The sequence below is a fragment of the Eschrichtius robustus genome, chromosome 21 (genome assembly GCF_028021215.1).
Source record: "Eschrichtius robustus isolate mEscRob2 chromosome 21, mEscRob2.pri, whole genome shotgun sequence".
Classification (NCBI taxonomy): domain Eukaryota; kingdom Metazoa; phylum Chordata; class Mammalia; order Artiodactyla; family Eschrichtiidae; genus Eschrichtius; species Eschrichtius robustus.
Genome location: NC_090844.1, coordinates 31,957,199 through 31,983,905, shown reverse-complemented (window position 1 = coordinate 31,983,905; position 26,707 = coordinate 31,957,199). Strand labels below are relative to the sequence as shown.

Sequence of the window (26,707 nt, the reverse complement as noted above, 5' to 3'; positions counted from 1 at the left end):
TCAGTGTCTTATAGTTTTCTGCACACAGGTCTTTTGTCTCCTTAGGTAGGTTTATTCCTAGGTGTTTTATTCTTTTTGTTGCAGTGGTAAATGGGAGTGTTTCCTTAATTTCTCTTTCAGATTTTTCATCATTAGTGTATAGGAATGCAGGAGATTTCTGTGCATTAATTTTGTATCCTGCTACTTTACCAAATTCATAAATTAGCTCTAGTAGTGTCTGGTAGCATCTTTAGGATTCTCTATGTATAGTATCATGCCATCTACAAATAGTGACAGCTTTACTTCTTCTTTTCCGATTTGGATTCCTTTTATTTCTTTTTCGTCTCTGATTGCTGTGGCTAAAACTTCCAAAACTGTGTTGAATAATAGTGGTGAGAGTGGACAACCTTGTCTTGTCCCTGTTCTTAGAGGAAATGGTTTCAGTTTTTCACCATTGAGAACGGTGTTGGCTGTGGGTTTGTCATGTATGGCCTTTATTATGTTGAGGTAAGTTACCTCTATGCCTACTTGCTGCAGGGTTTTTATCATAAATGGGTGTTCAATTATGTCGAAAGCTTTTTCTGCATCTATTGAGATGATCATATGGTTTTTCTCCTTCAATTTGTTAATATGGTTTATCACATTGATTGATTTGCATATATTGAAGTATCCTTGCATTCCTGGGATAAACCCCGCTTGATCATGGTGTATGATCCTTTTAATGTTCTGTTGGATTCTGTTTGCTAGTATTTTGTTGAGGATTTTTGCATCTATGTTCGTCAGTGATATTGGCCTGTAGTTTTCTTTCGTTGTGACATCTTTATCTGGTTTTGGTATCAGGGTGATGGTGGCCTCGTAGAATGAGTTGGGGAGTGTTCCTCCCTCTGCTATATTTTGGAAGAGTTTGAGAAGGATAGGTATTAGCTTTCCTCTAAATGTTTTATAGAATTTGCCTGTGAAGGCATCTCGTCCTGGGCTTTTGTTTGTTGGAAAATTTTTAATCACAGTTTCAATTTCAGTGCTTGTGATTGTTCTGTTTATATTTTCTATTTCTTCCTGGTTCAGTCTCGGAAGGTTGTGCTTTTCTAAGAATTTGTCCATTTCTTCCAGGTTGTCCATTTTATTGGCATATAGTTGCTTGTAGTAATCTCTCAACATTCTTTGTATTTCTGCAGTATCTGTTGTTACTTCTCCTTTTCCATTTCTAACTCTATTGATTTGAGTCTTCTCCCTTTTTTTCTTGGTGAGTCTGGCTAGTGATTTATCAATTTTGTTTATCTTCTCAAAGAACCAGCTTTTAGTTTTATTGATCTTTGCTATCATTTCCTTCATTTCTTTTTCATTTATTTCTCATCTGATCTTTATGATTTCTTTCCTTCTGCTAACTCTGGGATTTTTTTGTTCTTCTTTCTCTAAATGTTTTAGGTGTAAGGTTATGTTGTTTATTTGAGGTGTTTCTTGTTTCTTGAGGTAGGATTGTATTGCTATAAACTTCCCTCTTGAACTGCTTTTGCTGCATCCCATAGGTTTTGGGTCATTGTGTTTTCATTGTCATTTGTTTCTAGGTATTTTTTGATTTCCTCTTTGATTTATTCAGTGATCTCTTGGTTATTTAGTAGTGTATTGTTTAGCCTCCATGTGTTTGTATTTTTTACAGATTTTTTCCTCCAGTTGATATCTAGTCTCATAGCTTTGTGGTCGGAAAAGATACTTGATACGATTTCAATTTTCTTACATTTACCAAGGGTTGATTTGTGACCCAAGATATGATTTATCCTGGAGAATGTTCTATGAGCACTTGAGAAGAAAGTGTATTCTGTTTTTTCTGGATGGAATGTCCTATAAATATCAAGTAAGTCCATCTTGTTTAATGTGTCATTTAAAGTTTGTGTTTCCTTAATTTATTTTCATTTTGTATAATCTGTCCATCGGTGAAAGTGGGGTGTTAAAGTCCCCTACTATTATTGTGTTACTGTCGATTTCCCCTTTTATGGCCGCTAGCATTTGCCTTATGCATTGAGGTGCTCCTAAGCTGGGTGCATAAATATTGACAATTGTTATATCTTCTTCTTGGATTGATCCCTTGATCATTATGTAGTGTCCTTCTTTGTCTCTTGTAATAGTCTGTATTTTAAAGTCTATTTTGTCTGATATGAGAATTGCTACTCCAGCTTTCTTTTGATTTCCATTTGCCTGGAATATGTTTTTCCATCCCCTCACTTTCAGTCAGTATGTGTCCCTAGGTCTGAAGTGGGTCTCTTGTAGACAGCATATATACGGGTCTTGGTTTTGTATCCATTAAGCCAGTTTATGTCTTTTGGTTGGAGCATTTAATCCATTTACATTTAAGGTAATTATCGATATGTATGTTCCTATTATCATTTTCTGAATTGTTTTGGGTTTGCTTTGGTAGGTCTTTTCCTTCTCTTGTGTTTCCTGCCTAGAGAAGTTCCTTTAGCATTTGTTGTCAAGTTGTTTTGGTGGTGCTGAATACTCTTAGCTTTTGCTTGTCTGTAAAGGTTTTAATTTGTCCGTGGAATCTGAATGAGATCCTTGCTGGGTAGAGTAATCTTGGTTGTAGGTTTTTACCTTTCATCACTTTAAGTGTGTCCTGCCCGTCCCTTCTGGCTTGCAGAATTTCTGCTAAAGATCAGCTGTTAACCTTATGGGATTCCCTTGTATGTTATTTGTTGCTTTTCCCTTGCTGTTTTTAATATTTTTTCTTTGTATTTAATTTTTGATAGTGTGTTTAATATGTGTCTTGGCGTGTTTCTCCATGGATTTACCCTGTATGGGACTTTCTGTGCTTCCTGGACTTGATTGCCTATTTCCTTTCCCATGTTAGGGAAGTTTTCAACTATAATCTCTTCAAATATTTTCTCAGACCCTTTCTTTTTCTCTTTTTCTTCTGGGACTGCTATAATTCGAATGTTGGTGCCTTTAATGTTGTCTCAGACATCTCTGAGACTGTCCTCAATTCTTTTCATTCTTTTTTCTTTATTCTGCTCTGCGGCAGTTATTTCCACTATATTATCTTCCAGGTCACTTATCCGTTCTTCTGCCTCAGTTATTCTGCTACTGATTCCTTGTAGAGAATTTTTAATTTCATTTATTGTGTTGTTCATCATTGTTTGTTTGCTCTTTAGTTCTTCTAAGTCCTTGTTAAACGTTTATTGTATTTTCTCCATTCTATTTCCAAGACTTTGGATCATCTTTACTATCATTACTCTGAATTCTTTTTCAGGTAGACTGCCTATTTCCTCTTCATTTGTTTGGTCTGGTGGGTTTTACCTTGCTCCTCCATCTGCTGCTCATTTCTCTGTCTTCTCATTTTGTTTAACTTACTGTGTTTGGGGTCTCCTTTTCTCAGGCTCCAGGCTTGTAGTTCCTGTTGTTTTTGTTTCCTGTCCCCAGTGGGTGAGGTTGGTTCAGTGGGTTGTGTAAGCTTCCTGGTGGAGGGGACTGGTGCCTGTGTTCTGGTGGGTTGGGCTGGATCTTGTCTTTCTGGTGGGCAGCGCCTCGTCCGGTGGTGTGTTTTGGGGTGTCTGTGAACTTACTAGGAGTTTAGGCAGCCTCTCTGCTAATGGGTGGGGTTGTGTTCCTGTCTTGCTAGTTGTTTGGCATGGGGCGTCCAGCACTGGAGTTTACTGGCTGTTGGGTGGAGCTGGGTCATAACATTGAGATGGAGATCTCTGGGAGAGCTCTCGCCGATTGATATTATGTGGGGCCGGGAGGTCTCTTGTGGTTCAGTGTCCTGAATTTGGCTCTCCCACCCAGAGGCTCAGGCCTGACATCAGGCTGGAGCACCAAGACCCTGTCAGCCACACGGCTGAGAAGAAAAGGGAGAAAAAAATAATAATAATAATTTTTAAAAATTATTATAAAAATAATAATCGTTTAAAAAAAAGAAAAGAGCAACCAAACGAATAAACAAATTCACCAATGATAACAAGTGCTAAACACTAAGCTAAGATAAACATAAAAATCGGAAACAAATCAGTCACAGACAGCAAACCCCAAGTCTACAGTTGCTCCCAAAGTCCACCGCCACAATTTTGGGATGATTCATTGTCTATTCAGGTATTCCACAGATGCAGGGTACATCAAGTTGATTGAGGGGATTTAATCTGCTGTTCCTGAGGCTGCTGGGAGAAATTTCCCTTTCTCTTCTTTGTTCACACAGCTCCTGGGGTTCAGCTTTGGTTTTGGCCCCACCTCTGCGTGTAGGTCGCCCCCAGGCATCTGTTCCCACCCAGACAGGAGGGGGTTAAAGCAGTGGCTGTTTAGGGGGCTCTTGCTCATTCAGGCCGGGGGGTGGGAGGGGTACGGTAGTTATAATTGGAATGCGGGGCGAGCCTGCAGTGGCAGAGGCCGACGTGACGTTGCAACAGCCTGGGGCATGCCGTGTGTTCTCCCGGGGAAGTTGTCCCTGGATCACGGGACCCCGGCAGTGGCGGGCTGCACAGGCTCCTTGGTGGGGTGTGGATAGTGACCTGTGCTTGCACACAGGCTTCTTGGTGGCTGCAGCGGCAGTGTTAGCGTTTTATGTCCATCTCTGGGGTCCGCGCTGATAGCCGCGGCTCGTGCCTGTCTCTGGAGCTCATTTAGGCAGTGCCCTGAATCCCCTCTCCTCGCGCACCCTGAAACAATGGTCTCTTGCCTCTTAGGCAGGTCCAGACCTTTTCCCGGACTCCCTCCCGGCTAGCTGTGGCTCACTAGCTGCCTTCAGGCTGCGTTCACGCCGCCAACTCCAGTCCTCTCCCTGCGATCTGACCTCTGAAGCCCGAGCCTCAGCTCCCAGCCCCCACCTGCTCTGGCAGGTGAGCAGACAAGCCTCTCGGGCTGGTGAGTGCTGGTCGGCACTGATCCTCTGTGCGTGAATCTCTCCACTTTGCCCTCTGCACCCCTGTTGCTGCACTCTCCTCCATGGCTCTGAAGCTTTATCTCCACCAGTGAAGAGGCTTCCTAGTGTGTGGAAACTTTTCCTCCTTCACAGCTCCTTCCCAGAGGCGTAGGTCCCATCCCTATTCTTTTGTCTCTGTTTTTCCTTTTTTCTTTTGCCCTACCTGGGTACGTGGGGAGCTTCTTGCCTTTTGGGAAGTCTGAGGTCTTCTGCCAGCATTCAGTACGTGTTCTGTAGGACTTGTTCCACATGTAGACATATTTCTGATGTATTTGTGGGGAGGAAGGTGATCTCCACGTTTTACTCCTCTGCTATCTTGAAGGTCCCCCCTATGCTTCTTGAATTAGTGGGCAAATGTACTTTTCCAGGCATTTGTTAAGAGGGGCCAGGTCTTTTTTTTTTAAATTTTATTGATTGATTGATTTTTGGCTGTGTTGGGTCTTCGTTTCTGTGCAAGGGCTTTCTCTAGTTGTGGCAAGCGGGGGCCACTCTTCATCGCGGTGTGCGGGCCTCTCACTATCGCGGCCTCTCTTGTTGCGGAGCACAGGCTCCAGTCGCGCAGGCTCAGTAATTGTGGCTCACGGGCCTAGTTGCTCCGCGGCATGTGGGATCTTCCCAGACCAGGGCTTGAACCCGTGTCCCCTGCATTGGCAGGCAGATTCTCAACCACTGCGCCACCACGGAAGCCCCGGGGCCAGGTCTTTGAATGTCTTTGAAAGGCAGTCATCAAAGCTAATGATCACTAGCGAAAAAGAGTTAGGGTAGATAGCCTATTATTATGGCTATCAATGAAGGGGGTACTCTGTTTGAGTGAGTGCTTATTTTTTTTCTCCCAGGGCCTCTACAATGGCAGTCTTAACCTTTTTTGGTCATGAATCCCTTGCTGAAAGATATGAAGCCTCCTTGCAGAGGGGTGGACATAATTACTTCTGTTGGGTTATTTGGCAGGGACTGGGGGTTGTGGGGCAGAAGATAGCACACCTTTTCTCTGCCTGTGCTCAACAACTTTAAACATAAACTAAAAGGGTGAGTTAGATAGGAGGTCAAAATACCGCTTTTATTTTTGACAAGGGCTGGGTTAGAGGATTTACCATAGAATGAGAGCCTGATGGACCTGCCCGTCCTGAACCCCGGGTTAGGCAGATTCAGCCACTCACGTCAGCCTGCATGGTGGCAGGCCTGCTCCTGGAGGAGCGTGGCGGACTCTGTGGTCCCACTGGCAGGCAGTTACCTGCAAGGAAGAGGAAGGGCAGAGCAAAGCCAAGTACCATCTCCAGTTTATTCTTTTTAAATTCACCACCAGAGGGAGCAAAGAGTGTGTATGTGTTGGGGAGAGAGAGGGGAGAGACGGGGCGGTGACTGAACAGGGTTGGATAATGGAAAGGACTCAAAACTCCACGGGCTACTCCCAAGCTCACTCAAGGAGACTTTCATAAAGGTAAAGGGTACAGGACATCAGGACAAAGAAAGCAGAGGAGATCATCAAGGGGTTTGAACACTTCCAGACAGAGCCCCCCAGGGTCCTTTCTCAGTTGCACAGATGTGCTTTGTCTTCAGATTACAAACCACTGAGATATGACTGAAGCATCACCTTTTCAGGGTAGCCCAGGCACACGTTTACCGGGAGGGTCTTTTATACTATACTGGTCACGTGGCTAAAGTCAGGCTGTGTAACTGATTAAACAGCACGTAAACCATCGATCTCTCCATCTCTTAAACAGTCTAGACAGTCTGAACCTGGAGTTTAGAACGTTAAGGGTCACAGCGTAAACCACTAGCTGGCACCCTGCATCCCTGACTTGTCCGTAAGCCTTGGAGATAAGTATACTGCTCCTCCATTGCTGCTGCAAATGACACAGGTTCTTTGCTTGACCAGACTTTGGTCAGGCTACTGAACTTTCTCCTGGGTCCATCTCTACACTTCCTTGGAAAATCCAGTTTTAGCCGGAACCCTGCTAAGTGAGTTTAGCAAGAACCCCCCACCCTCAATATCTGATCAAATTCCTCATCTTCCACCATCCCCTCGGGTGATGTCTGATCACCGTGGCCCGTCTTCAGTAAGAATCCGTTAGTCGGTTTAGCCAGAGCTTCCTTCACCGCGGTGTTTCATCTTAGTAATTTTCCATCCACTGACCCCCACCCTGCTCACTGGGTACAAGTTCCCGCCTGCCCGTGCTGTGCTTGGAGTTGAGCCTGGTCTCTGTCCCCCGCTGTAAAATCCCATTGCAGTGTCCCCATACCTATTGCAGTGGTCCTGAATAAGCTTGGCCTCACCGTCTTTAACACGTGTCACTGAATATTTTTTTTCTTTGACAGCCATGGCGCCATGACTCGTATAGGATCAGATTCATCACTGGACCCCCCGACCTCTCACTCTGGACCCTAAGTATGCACCTTGAAGCCCTTGTCTTCAGTCCTGACTGACTGATCGGGGATCCATTGGTGACTCGTGACTCCTGAACCATTGCTCCAGACAAGCATCCATTGAATCTGACTTGATTTTTACGGTTTTGAGCATACCCTCTGAAGTTGGGTTAGGGTTCCAGGCTTCTTTCGACAGGTACCTCCTGGGCTGGAAGGTCCTCCTGGCTCCGTGTTCTGAATGGGGATTATTCCCTGATGTCCTGGGCTGGAACTCCTTTCTTCCTGACTCTGTGTGAAGTCTCTCTGTTCTCTCTTTTGGATCTGGCTTCTCCCATTGGAACTTCTCAGCCAACTAAACCACCTCTTCTCACATCCTGCTGACTCTCTGCTGTGCCAGCTCTGTCTGCTTCCTTTCTTGTTGGCATGTTTTGCTGAGGATAATTTGGAACTTTGTTGGCGTCTTTTGGAAACTTGAGATCTCCCCAGGTTGACTGCTCTAATACTGCTCCCTCCCTGTTGCTTCTGCTTCTCCGTCCTCCTCTTACCACCATCAATCTTCCCCCCAGTTCTCTTGGATCCTTTGATATGTCCCACTTCAAACCGCCACCTCCTCCATCCCTCTGTCCACACCTGTCAGACTTTCCCCTCCCACTGCAGCCCCTCAGCTCCCCACAGTCGCTTCCATTTTTGGTCCCTTGCCGTCCATCAGGGGCTCTCAAGAAACTCAGGTAGGCTTGAAAGCAACTACTTGAGTCTGAAAAGAAGAACAAAAGGCTATTTGGAAACAGAACTGAATGATGTGTCCACTCACATGGGCTTTGGAAACATCCAGACAGCAGTTAGATGTCTCTTCAGTCTGTTGCCTAAAATTTAGACCACAGCAAAGGAAGATTACATATCATGGCAAAAGAAAATCTTTAAAAGTCTCCTCCAGAAGTATTGGTAGGCAGGTGACCTTAACTTGTTTTATTTGCCAGAGACAATTCAGATGAAAATACGAAGTGGAGATAAACAAATGAGATTGTATTGCTGTTTTACTGACTCATGGCTAAAATTTTAAAATGAAAACTCTAAGTTCTCTATTTGCGTCTGTATGTTTATGTATTTCTCTATATATGTATGTTATAGGTGTGTGATAGTTTCCTACTTCTGGATGGTATTATCACATTAATTTATAAAATCCCTTAAAGAGTTCTATTCAAATTGGTTTAGAGATAAATGAGCACTTAGATAAATTATTTTCTTAAAACTCTCAGGAATACAGAAACTAACCCAAGTTTTTTTTCAGTTCACATGACCTTGAATAATCTTTTTGCTAGTTCTTATATTGTTGATACAGTTGTTGATAAACTGACAACTTCAGGGTTGTCGGCTTTAAATATGTAATGCAGATATGCAGTTTTTTCCACCTATGTTTACTATTCAAACAAGCTTATGTTATCTCTACCAGATATTTAAGATTATAAATTATAAATCAACCCTTAGAACAAAATGTATAATAAAAAGGAATTGCTTGATGTCAAGCATGGCAGTTAAAAAAAAAGAGGGAAGAAGCATAAATATATAATTTTTTGTTCTTCGCTTTTGTGATTGTTTTTTTGACACTTGCATGACTTGTCAACAAGAAAAACAACTTAAGATGATGGATGGCTAGCTTTGTTTAATTAATGGCTCATGAAATTTTCATGAGTAATTCAAGTATAAATGTTCAGAACAAGTAAATTAAATAGAGGTAAGTGGAATAAAAGTTTATAAATGAACTTTTCAATGGTAATTATGTTTTATGCCTCCTGAAAAACAGTTTCAAAAATTTTTTTTCATAACTTGAAACCTTAAAGCTATACGAAGTTAAGTCAAAGATGGATAATCATTGACTACATAATTTCCAAATAAGATAAAATATTGAAATATTAATTGCTGAAGAGAAATTTAATTTTATTTACTTTTGGCATCTTGTTTTCATATGGTATAGAGAAGCTAAATATATTTGGGTCTGTTAGTAAGCATGAGGAATTGTATTGTGAAAAAGACACATGTCTAGAAATTATGAAATAATGTATTGATTATTACAGAATGATAGTATGTAGCAGACAGTTTGTAATTGCCTGCTTCCTAGTTTTTACTGAAAATTAGAGTTACTAATGATTAATAAATCTAATCAATATAAATAAACGAAACTACCAGGAATACTAAGGGTAAAGAAAACAAACTGTATGCAAGGAAAATATAAGGTGTATTTTTGATAAGGAAGGGTATGAAAGATATGTTTTGCTAAGGGTAAGAGAGAATAATTTTGTCCCAAAGTAGAATGAATGGTTGTTTTAGAATGAGAAAGAAGAAAAATGTAGGACAAAAACTGAGTGATGTAAGAAAATTTCTAAAGAAAGTTTGTGGAAAGGGGACCTTGGAAAAGGAATCTTTCCTTGTGTGGTCAAAACTGGCTAATATTGGATGGATTTATTTGTAAGGTTTTTTGGTTTGTTTGTTTGTTTAATTTGCCTTAGTATTAATAGTACACTGATACAAAACCAGAATTTGGTTTTCTTTCTCTGTTAAAACACAAGGTTTTCTTAGATTATTGGTTTCCTCTTAATAGGAAATGGTAAAAAAGGTTGTTTTTCTTTACATTTAAGTAATCAGCTTGGGAAGATAAGATTTTGTGTTTTAAGATAATTTCCTATGTGTCATGTGTTTATCAGGTCTTTGATTATTTAAGAAAACCAGATCTTCTCAATATTAAGAGAGCTAAGAGTTTGTTTTTTGTTTTTTTTAGTAACTGTGTAACTTTCTGTATTTGCCTTGAAATCTTTAAATTGTGACTTTGGTTAAATGGACAGCTAAGTGTTGTTTCACAGTGACACCTGTGATCCAATTTAGTCAAGTGTTCAAACCTTTTGGCATTTTTGACAATTTCCCCAAATCAAATTCTAAGTGGAGTCTCTTTGACCCCAAACTAACTTCGATATTTCCAAAACGGCCCTTGGAAAGTCTCAAAGGATTTGTCTCTCTCCTTATAAAAAGAGAGTTATTGAACTAATCAGGTTTATTTGAAGTGTTAACACATCTTATATTCACGGCAGTATAGTTATTTGCATAAGTTCAGTCAAAATCTATCCTCCTTGTAACACAAAGCAATTGGAAACCTTGCTTATATTACCAAGGCTTTGATTGTAATGTCATATTTGGGAATGACGTGTACTGAATCAGATATGACCAGATAGCTCTAAGGAACTAAGGTTGACTTTAAGAAGGCAATGTTTATACAGCTCCCCTTGGGAGAACCATCCTGTTCCTGGCTTACAGGGCTTCCTGCCTTACAGGTGAGTAAGGAAGGTCACTTCTGGCAGGCCCAGGAACCTCAGGATATTGGGGGACCTTCAGAAGAGAGGAATTCACCCAAATCTATAGGTATTGCAGTCAGATCTGGTGGCAAGTTCTTGACTTGGCTTCTTAGCCTCGAGAGGCAATGCTCCAGCAAAGCAAACTCACACAAGGTACTATGTGGTCAATCACTATTTTTGCTGTACTTATGTAAATAACCAGGCCAAGTTTAATGAGACCAAACTTCCTTGCAAACAAATTAGTCTTACTTTATCTTTCACGGAAATGGGGGTGACTGTAGAGAGAATGTGCTTTTTTTTTTGTTTCAATGGAAAACTATAGTGAACTGTTGCCGCTTTCATCTTGAACATGTTGCCAGCTTTACCAAATCCTGAATTCTTCTAGTTTCCTCCAGTATCTGGCTACAACTCTCTAAGTTAACATTTCCAATTTTTGTCCTTTCTGATTCAGAATCATTGACAACTAAAACTGCCCTTTTCCTGAAACTCTGTAACTCTGCAGCTGGAAGACTTGATAGAAACTTCAAAAAAAAAAATGATTACAATAGATCATGTATGGGCAAGCTTCATGCCTCCTGCTGTGTGGACCTCTCAGGAAATTCATCAGAATACCTGATGCTATCACCAGTGACATTCAAACTGCAAACTAGGAAAATGTGTCAGGTGGCCAGTCTAACACCTGAATATGCTCCAAGCTCAAGTCTAAAAAATCTTGATGGCTTCCTCCTGGACTCAGAAACTGGGTTTCTAACTAGTAATCTTTGTTTTTCTTTTATTTTTCATAGCAACACCCCTCATTAAATGCCTGACTGCTAGCACCACCCAGCAAATATCCTCTACTATCAGGTTCCAATAGATGATTCAGCTGGTCTGTAATGAACAAAAGACAACTGAATGAGGAAATGGACTTGTATTATTCAGAGGAAAGAAGAATGTCTTTTCTTTCCTTGAACAAGAAGGGAGACTGACAAAGATTCTTTGCTTGACCAAACTTCAGTCAGGTTCCTGAACCTTCTCCTAGGTCCGTCAGTGTAGTTTGTTGTAAAATCTAGTTTTAGCAAGAACTTCCCCCTCCCCACCATATCTGATCACTCTGGATGTCTGATCAGGTTCTTTATCTTCTACTTCCCTTCCCCGCCCAGTGATGTCTGATCACCCTGGCCTGTCCTCAGCAAGAATCTGTTAGGTTGGTTTAGCCAGAATGCCCCTCACCCCTGTTGTTTCCTCTTAGTAATTTTCCATCCACTGACCCTCACCATGCTCCTTGGTTATAAATTCCCACTTCCCCATGCTGTATTTGGAGTTGAGCCTGGTCTTTCTCCCCACCGCCCTGTAAAATCCCTTTGCAGTGGTCCCTGTACCTATGTCGATAATAAAGTCTGCCTTACCACCTTCAACAAGCATCATTGGATATATTTTCGTTGACAAAGCTAACCCTATTTTGCACGTGTGGTTTCCACTATCAGTCTACCTTAACATGGAAGGAAGCTTCAGGAATCAGCAATGATTGTTTCCTCCAACAGCTGACACAGATTTTGCCCCCATACTTAGGAGGTCAAGGAAAGGAGTGCTGCTTCTTTATATAGGACATTTAAAAGAGGGTAAAACCATTTATTTTCTTCTAGAAATATGATGTACTATATAACCTAATTTATACTTTTCCTATGAGATGTATCAGAAAACTTTAAGGATGTTACGTATTTTTTTATGCAACCAGCATTTTATGACCGTGAGAACAAGTGTGCAGCGTTACCATTCTTTCTGAGGGAGTAATGCGCATGATTTCAGATGCAAGTCCCTTCATGAGCTTTTAGTTTTACGGTAGCTCCTTCTTTGAATAACAATTTATCAGGTGAAAGTTTTTATTCCTGCTCATCTCTTCTGGAAATAATGCCTTATAAGTTGTGTCCTTAGTTGCAAATAGATAAAATAATTTTAAATGGTGTGTTTTATTCCTCTTGCAGGGACCTTTTACCCAAAGATTTTGTAGTTTATACCTACAACAAGGAAGGGGCTCTGATCTCTGACTACCCTGATATACAGGTAATATATTTTCCTCTTGACCCTATAGCAGAATTTAAAACAATTATAATTTTAAAGTGCGTTCTCTTCAGGTACTCAGGGCTGTTACCTTGTGCTTCCCCAAGGGCCTCTTTTGATATTATTATATATGGCATTGTCCTGCGGTGGGAGTGTGAGTACACTGACATAAATTAAACTGTATTACCTTACAGCTCTCCTGGTTCTCCATGGTCAAGTGATTTTTAAAAGACCAGGAAAATAATCTTCTATTTAATGATAATCCTTACTGATTATGAAGGGGAAAAGTTTGATTTATTTTTTTATTTTTTATTTTATTTATTTTGCTGAATATTGATGCCTCTTAAAGTACATCTTACTTGCTTATTAAACCATTTGACTTGCCATTAGTACTTAGTAAAGAACAAACACTTGTTTCCTATTATATGTTCTGATTTTTTGCTGAAAACAATTCTTTTCTTAAGAAGTGTGGTCCTTTTTGCATCAGAGAACAGAGTTTTCCTGAGGACAGAACTGGCCAGGAATACTTGAAATAATTGGCAGATGTCAACTTTGCTTTATGTGTTATTTAATTAGAGCATAAACATTTCTAATTTTAGTTGGGAAGAGTGTCTTAAAGTCCCTTTTGGCAGTTAGGTATTATATATTATTATTTTTTGCTATAGTTTTCATGAGAAATCTTTGTTACCATTAAACGTGTATTATTTTTCCCCTGAGCTTTGTTATGTTTTGCTAGGTGGAATTGTTTATGTTAGTTTTGCACTTTTGCAGCTCTCTTCAAATAAATAGAAGGCACAACCTTTATTTTATTTATTTTTAACATCTTTATTGGAGTATAATTGCTTTACAATGTTGTGTTAGTTTCTGCTGTATAACAAAGTGAATCAGCTATACGTATACTTATATCCCCATATCCCCTCCCTCTTGCGTCTCCCTCCCACCCTCTCTATCCCACCCCTCTAGGTGGACATAGCACCAAGCTGATCTCCCTGTGCTATGCGGCTGCTTCCCACTAGCTATCTATTTCACATTTGGTAGTGTATATATGTCAATGCTACTCTCTCACTTCGTCCCAGCTTACCTTTCCCCCTCCCCGTGTCCTCAAGTCCATTCTCTACGTCTGCGCCTTTATTCCTGTCCTGCCCCTAGGTTCATCAGAACCATTTTTTTTTTTTTTAGACTCCATATATATGTGTTAGCATACAGTATTTGTTTTTCTCTTTCTGACTTACTTCACTCTGTATGACAGACTCTAGGTCCATCCACCTCACTACAAATAACTCAATTTTGTTTCTTTTTATGGCTGAGTAATATTCCATTGTATATATGTGCCACATCTTCTTTATCCATTCATCTGTCAGTGGACACTTAGGTTGCTTCCAAGTCCTGGCTATTGTAAATAGAGCTGCAATGAACATTGTGGTACATGACTCTTTTTGAATTATGAAAACCTTTATTTTAGATTAATTATTAGTACTCAAAAAAAAAAAAGGCAGTGCTGACTTAGATCCATCCTTTGCTGGCCCGTTTTCTGATTCCTTTATCTTAGTGTTCTGTTTGTCCACTGTTTTACTTTATTTGTTTCGTTTTGTTTTATTGTTTGTCCATTGTTTAATAGCAAAATAGTAGAGGGGTTTAAATGTATGTGATAGCATAAACCAGAACACAGATAATCCGTTCAGCCATTCATCCATCCATCCAATCATCCATCTGAAGATTACTATAGCATGAGACCAAAAACCACATAATTTATGCCACTCAACGAAAGCAGTGATTTTAAAAAGGCATTTTTTCTCTTGGAACGGTTTCTTGGCCTGGATTTTGGTAACACACATTGCTTGGACTTGATTCCTGGCTCTATTATTTATTTGCTGGTCAAGTTTCTTTAACCTGTTTGTGCCTTGGAATCCTCACCTTAAAATGGGAATAATAATTATAACTTCATGGAGTTATCGGAAAGCTTAAATGAGTTAATACTTGTAAGATACTACTTAGAACAGTCAGTCCGACAACTGTGAACTCAATAAATATTATTTTTTACTATTATTGAAAGTTTATATGCTTAAAACTGCTAAAAATAGATTTCAGTTTTATAGAAATTTATGCAACTGTTATCGTAAAGTATTACCATTTAATTATGTTTTCCTGGGTGTTTGAAAAATATAAACTAAGACAGATGGAGCTTTTCACTTATTGGTTATTGAATATTGTTCAAATAGATAAAAGTGTGACTATAGATTGGAGATAGTAATTAAAACTTTGGTACTGGGATTTTTTTTGTGTGGCAACATTGTCAGATATCATCATGGAATATACTTCTGTTCATAATATGCAGTTAAGTTACACTGAGAAAATGTAAATGCTTTCCCCTGTGATTCTGTTATTTAAATTAATTTGTAAAGCTCTTATGTGGCTTTCATCATCAGCATCTTTCACAAGGCTATTTTTCACAAAGAAACACAGTTTTAATAACCACTTGATATGAGTTGCTGTGTGAAATAAAACTCCAAATTAGTATTAGTCTTTGAACTTTGGGGTACCTTGCAAATGCATTAGAAAGTCTCTCAACTAACTCCCTCAGTTAATTAATGCTCCTTCTTTCCTCTGAAAAATTTGTTGACTGCCCCAAGCTCGCTGGCTCTTGTGGCTGGTTGGCTCTTCTCAGATACTTCTGAGTACTTCTGCTCCCTGTAGTTGAGTTTTTTGCTTACAGTTTTTGTGTTTCCAAAACTGTTTATGCCATTTATACCTTTACTCTAATCATGCGATTCAATTGGATGTTTTGTAAACTTGCGAAGTAGGATTTGTTGTTTTTTTAAAAAACTAAATTGAAGGCTTTGGAAAGATTTAATAAAACCAAGTTATTAAAGAAATACCATCAAGTTGGTAGATTGAGTGATCAAGTGCTGGATTTCAGTCATGTCAAATGAGAGCTTCTATTATAGTGGAAGTGAGAAGCATTTAATTTTTGAGCGCTTTGAGTTACTGTATTACTATCTCATAAGTGCTACCTCATCTGTAATAGAAGAGGTGTTTCTTTTCCTCTAGTGAGAAGAAGACAATATCAAAGCTAGACTTTAACTACAAAGCACTAGAAAGAAAACAGTGGTTGTAAATAGCCTCACACTGGAAAAAGTTGTAAAATGTTGAAATTTCACCTGCTGTTTAGTGCATAATTGTTTAATTTTTAAAAAAATGTTCACAGTTTTAGACTTATAGGAAAAGTTGGAGTAATAATAGAAAACATTCGTGCATACCCCTCACCTAGATTCTCCAAATGTTAGCATTTATCACATGTACTTTATCCCTTCTTCTCTCTCTTTTTTTTTTCCTGAAGAGTATATTGTACACCTGGTGTCCCTTTACCCTTAAATACGTCAGCGTAAATTTACTAAAAACAAGAATTTCTTTTATGTCACCATAGTATAATTCTCAAAATTAGGAAGTTAACATTGAAGGCAATACTGTTACTCAGTTACATACCTTATCGGTATTTGTTTTGGTCCATTATCCTAATAATGTACTTTATAGTGAAAGGAAATCCAAGTTCACGTGTCGTGCTCAACGGTCTCCCGTTTCCTATAATCCGGAAGTCCGTAGTCTTCCCTTGTATTTCACAACATTGGCATTTTTGAGAAGTACAGGCCGACTTTTTGTAGAACGTCCTGCAATTTGGGTTTGTGTGGTGTTTACTCATGATTGGATTCAGGTTATGCACTTTTGGCAGGAATCCACCCTGAAGGGACATTGAGCCGTTCTCTGTATCATATCATGAGCATGTGCTGCAATTAGTTTATCACTGACAGTGTTAACATTGATGATTAAGGAGTTGTCTGCTAGGTTTCTTCTCTGTGAAGTTACTGTGTTTTGCCTTTTTTGATTAGATACTTTGAAGCTTAGTAACTATCCCAATGCTTCTCAAATTTTTACCCACTAGTTTTGGCTGCGCTGGGTCTTAGTTGCGGCATGCGGGATCTAGTTCCCTGAGCAGGGATTGAACCCGGGGCCCCTGCATTAGGAGTGCAGAGTCTTAACCACTGGACCACCAGGGAAGTCCCGCCCACTAGTTTTAGTATTTAGTATTTGCCTGAATCAGTTGTTATGATGGTTGTCAAAATGGCGATTTCCTAATTTCATCAGTGCTTCTGTATTCACTGGTGGTTTCTACTGTAAGGAAGAGTTTTTCCTTCTTATTTGTTTATATCAGCATAGACTCATGGGTTCTTACTGTATCATTAGTGAAATTGAAAGTCTTTTCATTTATATAAGGGCATTTTTTTTTTTTAATTTTATTTATTTATTTATTTATGTTTGGCTGTGTTGGGTCTTCGTTTCTGTGCGAGGGCTTTCTCTAGTTGCGGCAAGCGGGGGCCACTCTTCATCGCGGTGCGCGGGCCTCTCACTGTCGCGGCCTCTCTTGTTGTGGGGCACAGGCTCCAGACGCGCAGGCTCAGTAGTTGTGGCTCACGGGCTTAGTTGCTCCGCGGCATGTGGGACCTTCCCAGACCAGGGCTCGAACCCGTGTCCCCTGCATTGGCAGGCAGATTCTCAACCACTGCGCCACCAGGGAAGCCCCTATAAGGGCATTTTTATATCTTCTTTTGTGAATTGTCTGTTCAACTCTTTTGCTCCATCTTCTATTGGGTTTAATCTTTCCCCTTTAATGTTTCAGAGTTCTTTGTATTATATATAATATAGTATAGTTTTATCTATGATAAAAGTTACAGATACTGCTCATCAGTCTCTGAGTTGTCTTTTGACTTTGTTTTTTTGGTGTTTCTTGTTTTTTTTTTTTTTTGGTGTTTCTTTTAATGTAGAAGTTAAAAAAATATTTTTTTAATACAGTGAAAATTATCAGTCTTTTCTTCTGTTGACTCTAGATTTTGAGTGATAGAAAGTCTTTCTCTACACCAGGTTAAAGAGGAATTCACCCATGTTTTCTTTTAGTTCTTTCATGGGTTCATTTTTTTAAATGTTTGGATTCTTGATCCATTTGGAGCTTATTCTTATGTATGGTGTGAGGTATGGATCTACTTTTATCCTTTTTTGAATGTCTAACCGGTTGGCTGAGCTCCACTTGTTAAAAAGTGCATCTTTGCCTCAGTGATTTGAGATGCCACTTTTATCATATAAGGTTCCACATGTATTTCAGTCTGTTTTGAGACTGTATTCTGCTCCACTAGTTGGTCTCTCAGTTAACGCACCACCAGGACCCTACTGTTTTAATTATTAAGGCCTGATGATATGTCACAAGGTCTGGCAGGGCTGGTCCTCCTCCTCCTCCTCCCACTCCCCTTGGCTTTTTTTTTTAGTGCTTTACAATTGTTTTAAAGATGAAAAAATCTCATTGTGTACTAAAAAAATCTGATATTAGTAAGTGATATGCTTGCATTTCCACTGGTCAATTTCTTGCTCAAGATTAAGGATAAAGTCTCTTTAATTTTTAAAGATGGTTAAATGTATAACATAATAATAATAATAATAATAGTATGATCAGTATGCTTACATGAAGAAAAGAAAATCATCGGATCGAAGTCACTGTTTTTGCCGTGTACTGAATTTTTTCCCCCTTGGTGTCATTAGCCTGTCACAAGGTGCTCTTCTGTATTGGATTTCAGTTGGCTGCTGTGGCATCTTCTTGCCTGTGATTAAAAATGTTAAACATGACGTTATGCTTCCTTGTTCTGCTTCTAGTTATAGGAGTAGAGTTGTTTGTACTTAGTGTCCTCTGGAATTCTGCCTAAACATTTGTGTAGCTGTAGGGTGATAGTAGACAGTCTGAAGATAGTACAAAGAATGCCATGTGATAATTATGGGATGCCAATAATAAAAATTTTTAGTTTATGGACCTTAAATAATTTTGTTAGTTCTGCAGTTTCTATGATGATTTTCAGCAATGTAACAGTATTTGAAGATAATACAGTTTTTATCATTTAGAATCATTGTCATTATCGGGGATACGTGGAGGGCGTTTATAATTCATCCATTGCTCTTAGCAACTGTTTTGGACTCAGGTAAGGAATTTTCTTTATCAATTTTTTGTTTTTTTTTCATTCCCTTATTTCTTTCCCCTTTACCTATCTCTGTCTCCAGATCAAGTCATTTTAGGGGACTTAAATTTAGATTTTACTTTGATGTTGCTGAAGGTCTTTATAGCTGTGTTTCAGATGTCATTTTCAGCATGTTTATTTAGGACAATCTTGCAGTTGATGAATTTTAATAACTAAAGAAAAAATTTCATTTTTTTGAGTCCACTAAATAAACTTTATTTATTTAAAATATTTAAAGTAAAGCATACTTTAAATTTCTGTCACCCTTTAGGTTTATAAAATTTTCACCTATATTCTTTCACCTAAGGTGCATAATGACTGTGAAAAGGGGCTGATTATTTCCATATTTAGGTGAGCAATTTGAGGTTCAGAGAAATCATACCATGTATCAAGTGAAGTGATAATAATATTAAAATTAAATTTATTAAGGGCCAGGCAGTATGACACTGGGCTGGTTGATTTTTTGCATGATTGATTGAACTAAGAAATATTACTTTAAATTCTCAAACCAGCTATATAAGATGGCTATGACTACTATCTCCATTTAAGTAATGATACTTGTAGAACAGTTACTGTGTGCCAGGCAACGTTCTAAGTATTTTGTGTGTATTAAATAATTTAGTTTTCAGAACAACTCTATGGAGAATGTAAACTAAGGCTAGTAGGAAACATTTGGGATTCAAACTCTGGTCCTCTGGCTCCAGACTTCACACTTATAGCCACTGTTCTGAATTGCCTTTCCTTATACAGCAAACCCTCAGAGAGGTTAGGTAACTTTCAGGCAGTCATGCTAGTGAGTAGTCATCTTGTGCTTTAAGTTTAGGTCTGCCTGCCTCTAAAGCCTCTCTGTTTTTCTCTATACCATTCTACCCCTTCTTACATATGTTAAGAAGTAGGACTTTTATTCAGGTTTCTTAATTCCTTTTCCTGTGTATTTTTTTTTTCATTCTAAAACACTGTGTATGTGTAATACAACACTTAAGAGGCTTGCTGCATATAGAGAATGTGAGTTATGGGATTGAACCCCTGCAAAACAGCTCTCATTTTGAGCACATCTTTTATCGAATGGATGATGTCCACAAAGAGCCTGTGAAATGTGGGGTTTCCAACAAGGATATAGAGGAAGAAACCACAAAGGATGAAGAGGAAGAGCCTCCTAGCGTCACTCAGCTGCTTCGAGTAAGGACATAATGTATTTCTTCATGGCTAAGACTCAAGTTTAAAAAAAATGATGTGTTTGTGCCTTAAACCAATACCTGTTATTACTGTGTTTTTGCCAACTGTGTGCCAGACACTGTGATGGGTACTAAGGGGATAAAAAGACGAGCAATACGCAGTTCCCTCCAGCAAGATGAGTACAATCAGGCTTCTGTGTTTTGGAAACTAGGGCTTAAGTCTTAAACAGTAACTGTATTTCTTTTTGTCATTGCTACTTTGAGAGAGCAGTGGGCTTTTAAAAAAATATTTATTTATTTATTTACTTTTGGCTGCATTGGGTCTTCATTGCTGCGCGTGGGCTTTCTCTAGTTGTGGCGAGCGGGGGCTACTCTTCGTTGCGGTGCGCGGGCTTCTCGTTGCGGCGGCTTCTCTTGTTGCGGAGCATGGGCTCTAGGTGCGTGGGCTTCAGTAGTTGTGGCTCGAGGGCTCTAGAGCGCAGGCTCAGTAGTTGTGGCTCGCGGGCTCTAGAGCGCAGGCTCAGTAGTTGTGGCTCGCGGGCTCTAGAGCGCAGGCTCAGTAGTTGTGGCGCACGGGCTTAGTTGCTCCATGGCATGTGGGATCTTCCCGGACCAGGGCTTGAACCCCTGTCTCCTGAATTGGCAGGCAGATTCTTAACCACTGCGCCACCAGGGAAGTCCAGCCGTGAGCTTTTTGATGTGGATATGCTTTACACAGACTGGCGTGGTAATTCTGGAGCTCTAAAGTGAGAAAGAGAGAGGGAAAGAGAGAGATTGAGTTTTAGGACTTTAATGATCTCAGATTTTTTCCAGGGACACTCGTGGTATCCCTGGTTTGAGACTTCTTTAGGATTCCTTGGCTTACTCTTGACAGGAGTCTCTTAACCTGAACTGTTTCTAGGACCAGAGGAACCTCAGTTGCAGAGAAGGCGGCTTTCTACATAATGAGATGATGTCGCTGTGTTAGAAGAGGCTTGTGCCTCTTCTTCTGGTGTATTTTAATTAACTCATACTAGTTTATGGCATTATTTTCATTGCCTCTCGTGCCATTCATTCTTTTGACTTTTGTACTGTTCTTTTTAATCATTGGAAAACATTAAATTTTAACTCATTCTGTACTTTATCTAAATTTCTGTAAGATCACAAAACTAATTTTTTTTTAAAGTGGCAACCTTGTATGTCAGTGTCAATTGTATCTCAATGAAACTGGAAGGAAAAAAAATAAATAAAGGACAACAACAACAAAAGAAAATGACAACCTTGTCCTTCCTTCTGCTCTGGGTTATTGGCAGATATTCTGTCTTCTACTCCCAACAAAGTGATGGAGTTTCCTATTAAAATGTGTGTGTGTGTGTGTGTGTGTGTGTGTGTGTGTGTGTGTGTGTAGTTTAGATATTAGAAGATCAGTTATTCTGCTTTGGAAACTTGAATAACTCATATTATCTTTAACTAGATAGAATTTATCTCAGATCAGTACAGATGGCAGATATCACTTTTTTAAAAAAACGTGGTTTTTTGGCTTTATTGATCTAGGATGTGTTAAAATCATTTTATGAAGTTCTTAACAGACATGAAATAAGTGACTAGAGGTTAGGGTAAGATCATTATGTATGAAAAACGTGTAGTCTTATACCTTTTTTTTTTCTTTTGCCTTTATAATGTTTGTGTGTTTGACAGAGAAGAAGAGCTCTCCTGCCACAGACCCGCTATGTGGAGCTGTTCATTGTCGTAGACAAGGAAAGGGTAGGATTGGTGACAGTTTTTCTTCTTTTTCATGAAAAGCAGATGAGAAGTGAGCATCCCATGAAGGAAATATTAAATATAACGTATTTGTATTGATTTTTGTTAAATGTAATTTTAAAACTAAAATGACTTTTTTTCTTGATATTCATACATGATATTCCTAATACCTCCAGAACTGAATGTAGCAAATGAGATTACCTCTACCTTTATTTTTTACTGGTGATTTTCTTCCCCCTGTTCTTTTGGGTGGTTTGCATATGCCACATTTCTTAAGTGAAACTGTTCTGCCTCTCAGTTAAGCTCTTGAGACTTTTTCAGAGACATTTAAAGGACTGTGGTGATAAACCCAGTTAATCAGGTATTGCTTTGTTGCCTAATAAAATTGCTTTTCTTTCTAGAATTTCAGCTAACCTATTTAAGAGATAGAAAACTATCTATCTAAGAGAAAGATATCTCTAAGAGATATCTATCTATCTGTCTATTCTATTTAAGAGTTAGAAAATTTCCAGTTTCTGGCATGCTTTAGAAGGCAGCAGAGAATGGGTCACCTTAGCATTTACTATTTATTCTATTGTACAGGATAACACCAGGGCATTTTCCTTATTCATACTTAAGAACTGTGCTTTACTCAACTAAAAAAAAGTTATGTATCTATTTCAGCATTTACAGCATTATCAAGTTTAGATACAGCTGCTATATAATTTAACCTATAGATTATTTGAAATGTTTTGTCTGACTTGTACTGCCAACTTTGTTGTTTGTGCGAATAAGCTGTTTGCAGAAACTTAACACGATTGACAAGTCCTTTCTTGTAACCTGCAGAGACAGTTTTGAGGATTTTTATGGTGTTTTTAAAAAAAAATCCCTTATTGTATGTAGACTGGAAAAAAAACAAGCCGTATTTTTAAGAGATAGAAATATATTCAGATTTGTTCATTATAGGTTCATTATCCTCAAGTGTAGAAGGAAGAAGCATAAAGGAATATGAACAGGCATGAACTTTGTCCCAGATAATGTGTAAAATGTTCCTGTAGAATGTTGTGGACAAGTGACAAAAATAGAGATTTGAAAAGTTTTTCTTTATTACTCTCTCCACATAGGTAGAAGATGGTTCAAAATAAAAATGGTTCCATTTTAATCAAACCTTGTCAAATGTATTAAAAAAATTTTGTTTCTTGTTTAGGAGAATCATGATAAAATGTCTAATTAATAAAATCTGATATATTCTGGTATTAATGCCCTTATCATAGAGCAAAACCACATATTCTTTTAAAAATGTTCTTTTAATTAGTTATTAAATTGGTTATATTAAAATAATATTAAAATAGACATTTGGATTTAGCTAGATCTCAAAGAAGTGAATCAGTCATAATCAACTGTTTGGCTTAATATGGTTAAACTTTTATATGTCTCTATATTTCTATCTACATATAATGTTTTCACTAGTGAACGTTGGTTAATCTCTGATAATTAATTTAGCCCAGAGTTTAGAAATTGATTATTGGTAATGTCATTAGCCTAAGAGGTGAAAGGATCAGGAAGTCTTTCAGATTGTCTTTCATTCCTTTATCTATGCATTTTGATTGTTTTAAACTCTACCTTTGTGAAATGCTTGAAAATATTTTTGCATTAAAATGAATTAAAGACTGTTAAGTACAAAACTCATTTTAAAGTTGTACTGCTTTGGAGAAAATTAAGATTTCAGTGCTTTTTCATTATTATTCATTTCACCCATGTACCTGCTTTGCTTTTATTCCTATTTATCACTAAAATGTATCCTTTAGACTTATTAGTTTGAAATGCAGGAGAATGTCTAAGTGCCTCAGTTTTTGGTTCAGAGGAAATATTTGGATTCTTATCTTCATTGTAAGAGATTATAGAAATTTTATTCTTAAATTGCTTTGGTGATAATGATTTCCCTTCTTTGCTTTTCAGTATGACATGATGGGAAGAAACCAGACTGCGGTGCGAGAAGAGATGATTCTTTTAGCAAACTACTTGGATAGCGTGAGTTGTATTTTCTATCAACTGGGATTATTCTGTCCTCTCCTCTCACAGTCTCTGAATAGAATTTTACAATTGTCTCATTTTGAGCTCTGATTATTCTAGAGCCTAAGTAAGTAACTCAGTCTTTCAGGGGTCTGCTCTCTAATTTGTTTTGTAACTTTTTTATGTTTAAAAGTAAAGTATAATTGTAGAGAGAGAGACTCTGAGACAAGCAAGAGATTTCGAATTAGCATCTACTTTATCTTTAGAGTAGTGTCAACGAAAAATTCATCAGCTGATCTAAGAAAGAAATGGAAAATTTTATTGAGCCAAATTTGAGGATTATAACCCAGGAAGAGCATCTCAGAAAGCTCTGAGAACTGTTCCCCTCGTTAGAAGTCAAGGTACAGTTACATAAGTTTTTTGAGACAGAGAGCTGTACATTCAATGAGGTATTATTGACAGTTTACACAATGCAGACTTAATTATCATCGTGGCCCCTAACAGGTCAAGAAGGAATGTTATCTTTTTTTAAAAAAATTAATCAATTTATTTATTTATGGCTGCGTTGGGTCTTCGTTGCTGTGCACGGGATTTCTCTAGTTGCGGCGAGTAGGGGCTACTCTTTGATGCGGTGCTCAGGCTTCTTATTGTGGTGGCTTCTCGGCACGGAGCACGGGCTCTAGGCATGCGGGCCCCAGTAGTTGTGGCTCGCGGGCTCCAGAGTGCAGGCTCAGTAGTTGTGGTGCACGGGCTCAGTTGCTCCGCGGCACGTGGGATCCTCCCGGACCAGGGCTCAAACCCGTGTCTCCTGCATTGGCAGGCAGATTCTTAACCACTGCGCCACCAGGGAAGCCCAGGAATGTTATCTTTTAAGGAGTTGTCTTATTGATGCTAGGAGCATGCTGCTCTTTATGGTTGAGCAGGTATTTCTGCCAATGGGGGAGGTTTGGTCGATGCCTAATGCAGATACACAATGCATAGTGCGGGGAGAGAGGAGGCCAAAGGGCAGAGAAAAATGTATTTGTTTAAATTTTTCTCATCTTGCCATAAAATATGACTTTTATTTCATAGCAGATAGGCTAAGGTACTTTGGTATTTATAAAAAGATCTTTGAATTTTTACAGAGAGAATCTTATTTTAAATAAGGCTGCCTCCTCTGAAACTATAATATGACACTGTGTGTGTGTGTGTGTGTGTGTGTGTGTGTGTGTCTATGTGTGTGTGAGAGAGAGAGGGGGGGGGGGGGGAAGGAGGGATTTGGTTTGAGATTTTAGAGTTTATTCATCCAGTGGGAGATATTGGAGAATTAGCTACATGTCCTTATAAGATAATTTCATCTCTAAGTTGTTCCCCTAATACGCATACCAAGCATAATAATGATGATGATGATAATGATAGCATTCTATTGGATATTTATAACATTCTAGAAACTGAGTCAATTGCCTTATATTTATTAACTCATTTATTCCTCACAGTATCTCTGTGAAATAGATATGAGTTCCATAATCCTTTATCTGAAACCTTTGGGGTGCATGTCATTAGAATTTTAGATAAGAGTTTAGATAGGTAATATAGTTCACTTCACATACATTTATAACATATAGTTCACTATGTATTACATTACACCTCCAACAGGGTCCTGGGGTAGCACCTTGTAATCAACCTCATTGATATTTCTGTAGTGAAATATATGAATATTTACATTAAGTGAGCTAAATATGGACTATAAATAGGCTTGCATTAGTTTAGGGAAAGTTTTGGAATCAAAATACCCAAAACTTTAAATATCCAGACTTTGTCAGATTTTGGAATGGAAGATAAAAAGGATTTTGAAACTTTACTTTTGTTTTATGGATGAGGAAACTGAGACCCTTGAGAAGTTAGAGTCTCATTATATTGAAGGGAATTTTTTTTGGAGGGGAGGAGTCCTGTTTTAAATTTAAGCAGTTGTGTTACTTAAAAGATATTCTCAAATTCTTTATTTTATTGTATTATTTTTTATTGAAGCATAGTTGATGTACAATATTATATATGTTACAGGTGTACAGTATGCTGATTCACAATTTTTAAAGGTTATACTCCATTTATAGTTATTATAAAATATTGGCTACTATTCCTTGTGTTGTACAATATATCCTTGTAACTTATTTTATATATAATAGTTTCTACCTCTTAATCCCCTATCCCTGTATTGCCCCCTCCCCACTGGTAACCACTAGTTTGTTCTCTATATCTGTGAGTCTGTTTCTTTTTTGTTATATTCACTAGTTTGTTGTATGTTTTTAGATTCCACATATAAGTGATACCGTACTGTATTTGTCTTTCTCTTTCTGACTTATTTCACTTAGCATAATACTGTCCAAGTCCATGCATGCTGCTGCAAATATTTCATTCTTTTTTATGGTTGAATAATATTCCATTGTATGTATGTGTATATATATACCTCACCTTCTTTACCCATTCATCTGTTGATGGACACTCAGATTGCTTCCATATCCTGGCTATTGTAAATAATGCTGCTGTGAACATTGGGGTTAACATATCTTTTCGAATTAGTGTTTTTGTTTTTTTCGGATATATAACCAGGAATTATTCTCATATTCTTTAATAAATTTTATATATTTTTATTTGTTTTCTTTCCAGATGTACATCATGTTAAATATTCGAATTGTGCTAGTTGGGCTGGAGATTTGGACAAATGGAAATCTGATCAACATAATCGGAGGTGCGGGTGATGTGTTGGGGAACTTTGTACAGTGGCGGGAAAAGTTTCTTATAACACGTCGGAGACATGACAGTGCACAGCTAGTTCTGTAAGTGATTTTTTTTTAAAGATACTATTAATGGCATGGTCAGAATAATAATTTTTGCTTTTTTGCTTTTATTAGAATCATATTCTCTTAAGGTTTTTGAGCATTCATTTAAATGAGGGAAATTTTTGCTACTATAGGACAAGTGACAGTATGATAATAAGACCTCTCTTTTGTGTTGGAGCCTCTGTAAACTTTCTCCCATGTCCTTCTTCCTCTTTCTTGGGTTACTTCCTCATTTTGGTATGGCATGTTTTCTAGTTTCTTCTTGTGTAAGGATATATTGAAAGAAAAAATTTTGACCTCTTGCATG

At 38.3% G+C, this 26,707-nt stretch overlaps 1 protein-coding gene and 1 non-coding gene across 2 annotated transcripts in view; one reads left to right on the top strand and one right to left on the bottom strand.

The window, feature by feature from the left end:
- Positions 1–26,707, top strand: part of ADAM9 (ADAM metallopeptidase domain 9) — a 104,984-nt gene that overhangs the window by 16,304 nt on the left and 61,973 nt on the right. Inside the window, exons 4-9 of the mRNA XM_068532078.1 lie at positions 12,552–12,630; positions 18,565–18,641; positions 19,661–19,856; positions 21,530–21,595; positions 23,531–23,602; positions 26,228–26,397. Coding sequence (XP_068388179.1) covers positions 12,552–12,630; positions 18,565–18,641; positions 19,661–19,856; positions 21,530–21,595; positions 23,531–23,602; positions 26,228–26,397 — 660 coding nt within the window. The remainder of the gene's footprint in view (positions 1–12,551; positions 12,631–18,564; positions 18,642–19,660; positions 19,857–21,529; positions 21,596–23,530; positions 23,603–26,227; positions 26,398–26,707) is intronic.
- On the bottom strand, positions 16,607–16,679 carry TRNAR-CCU (transfer RNA arginine (anticodon CCU)). Its single transcript has one exon. It is a non-coding gene; the product is annotated as a tRNA-Arg (tRNA).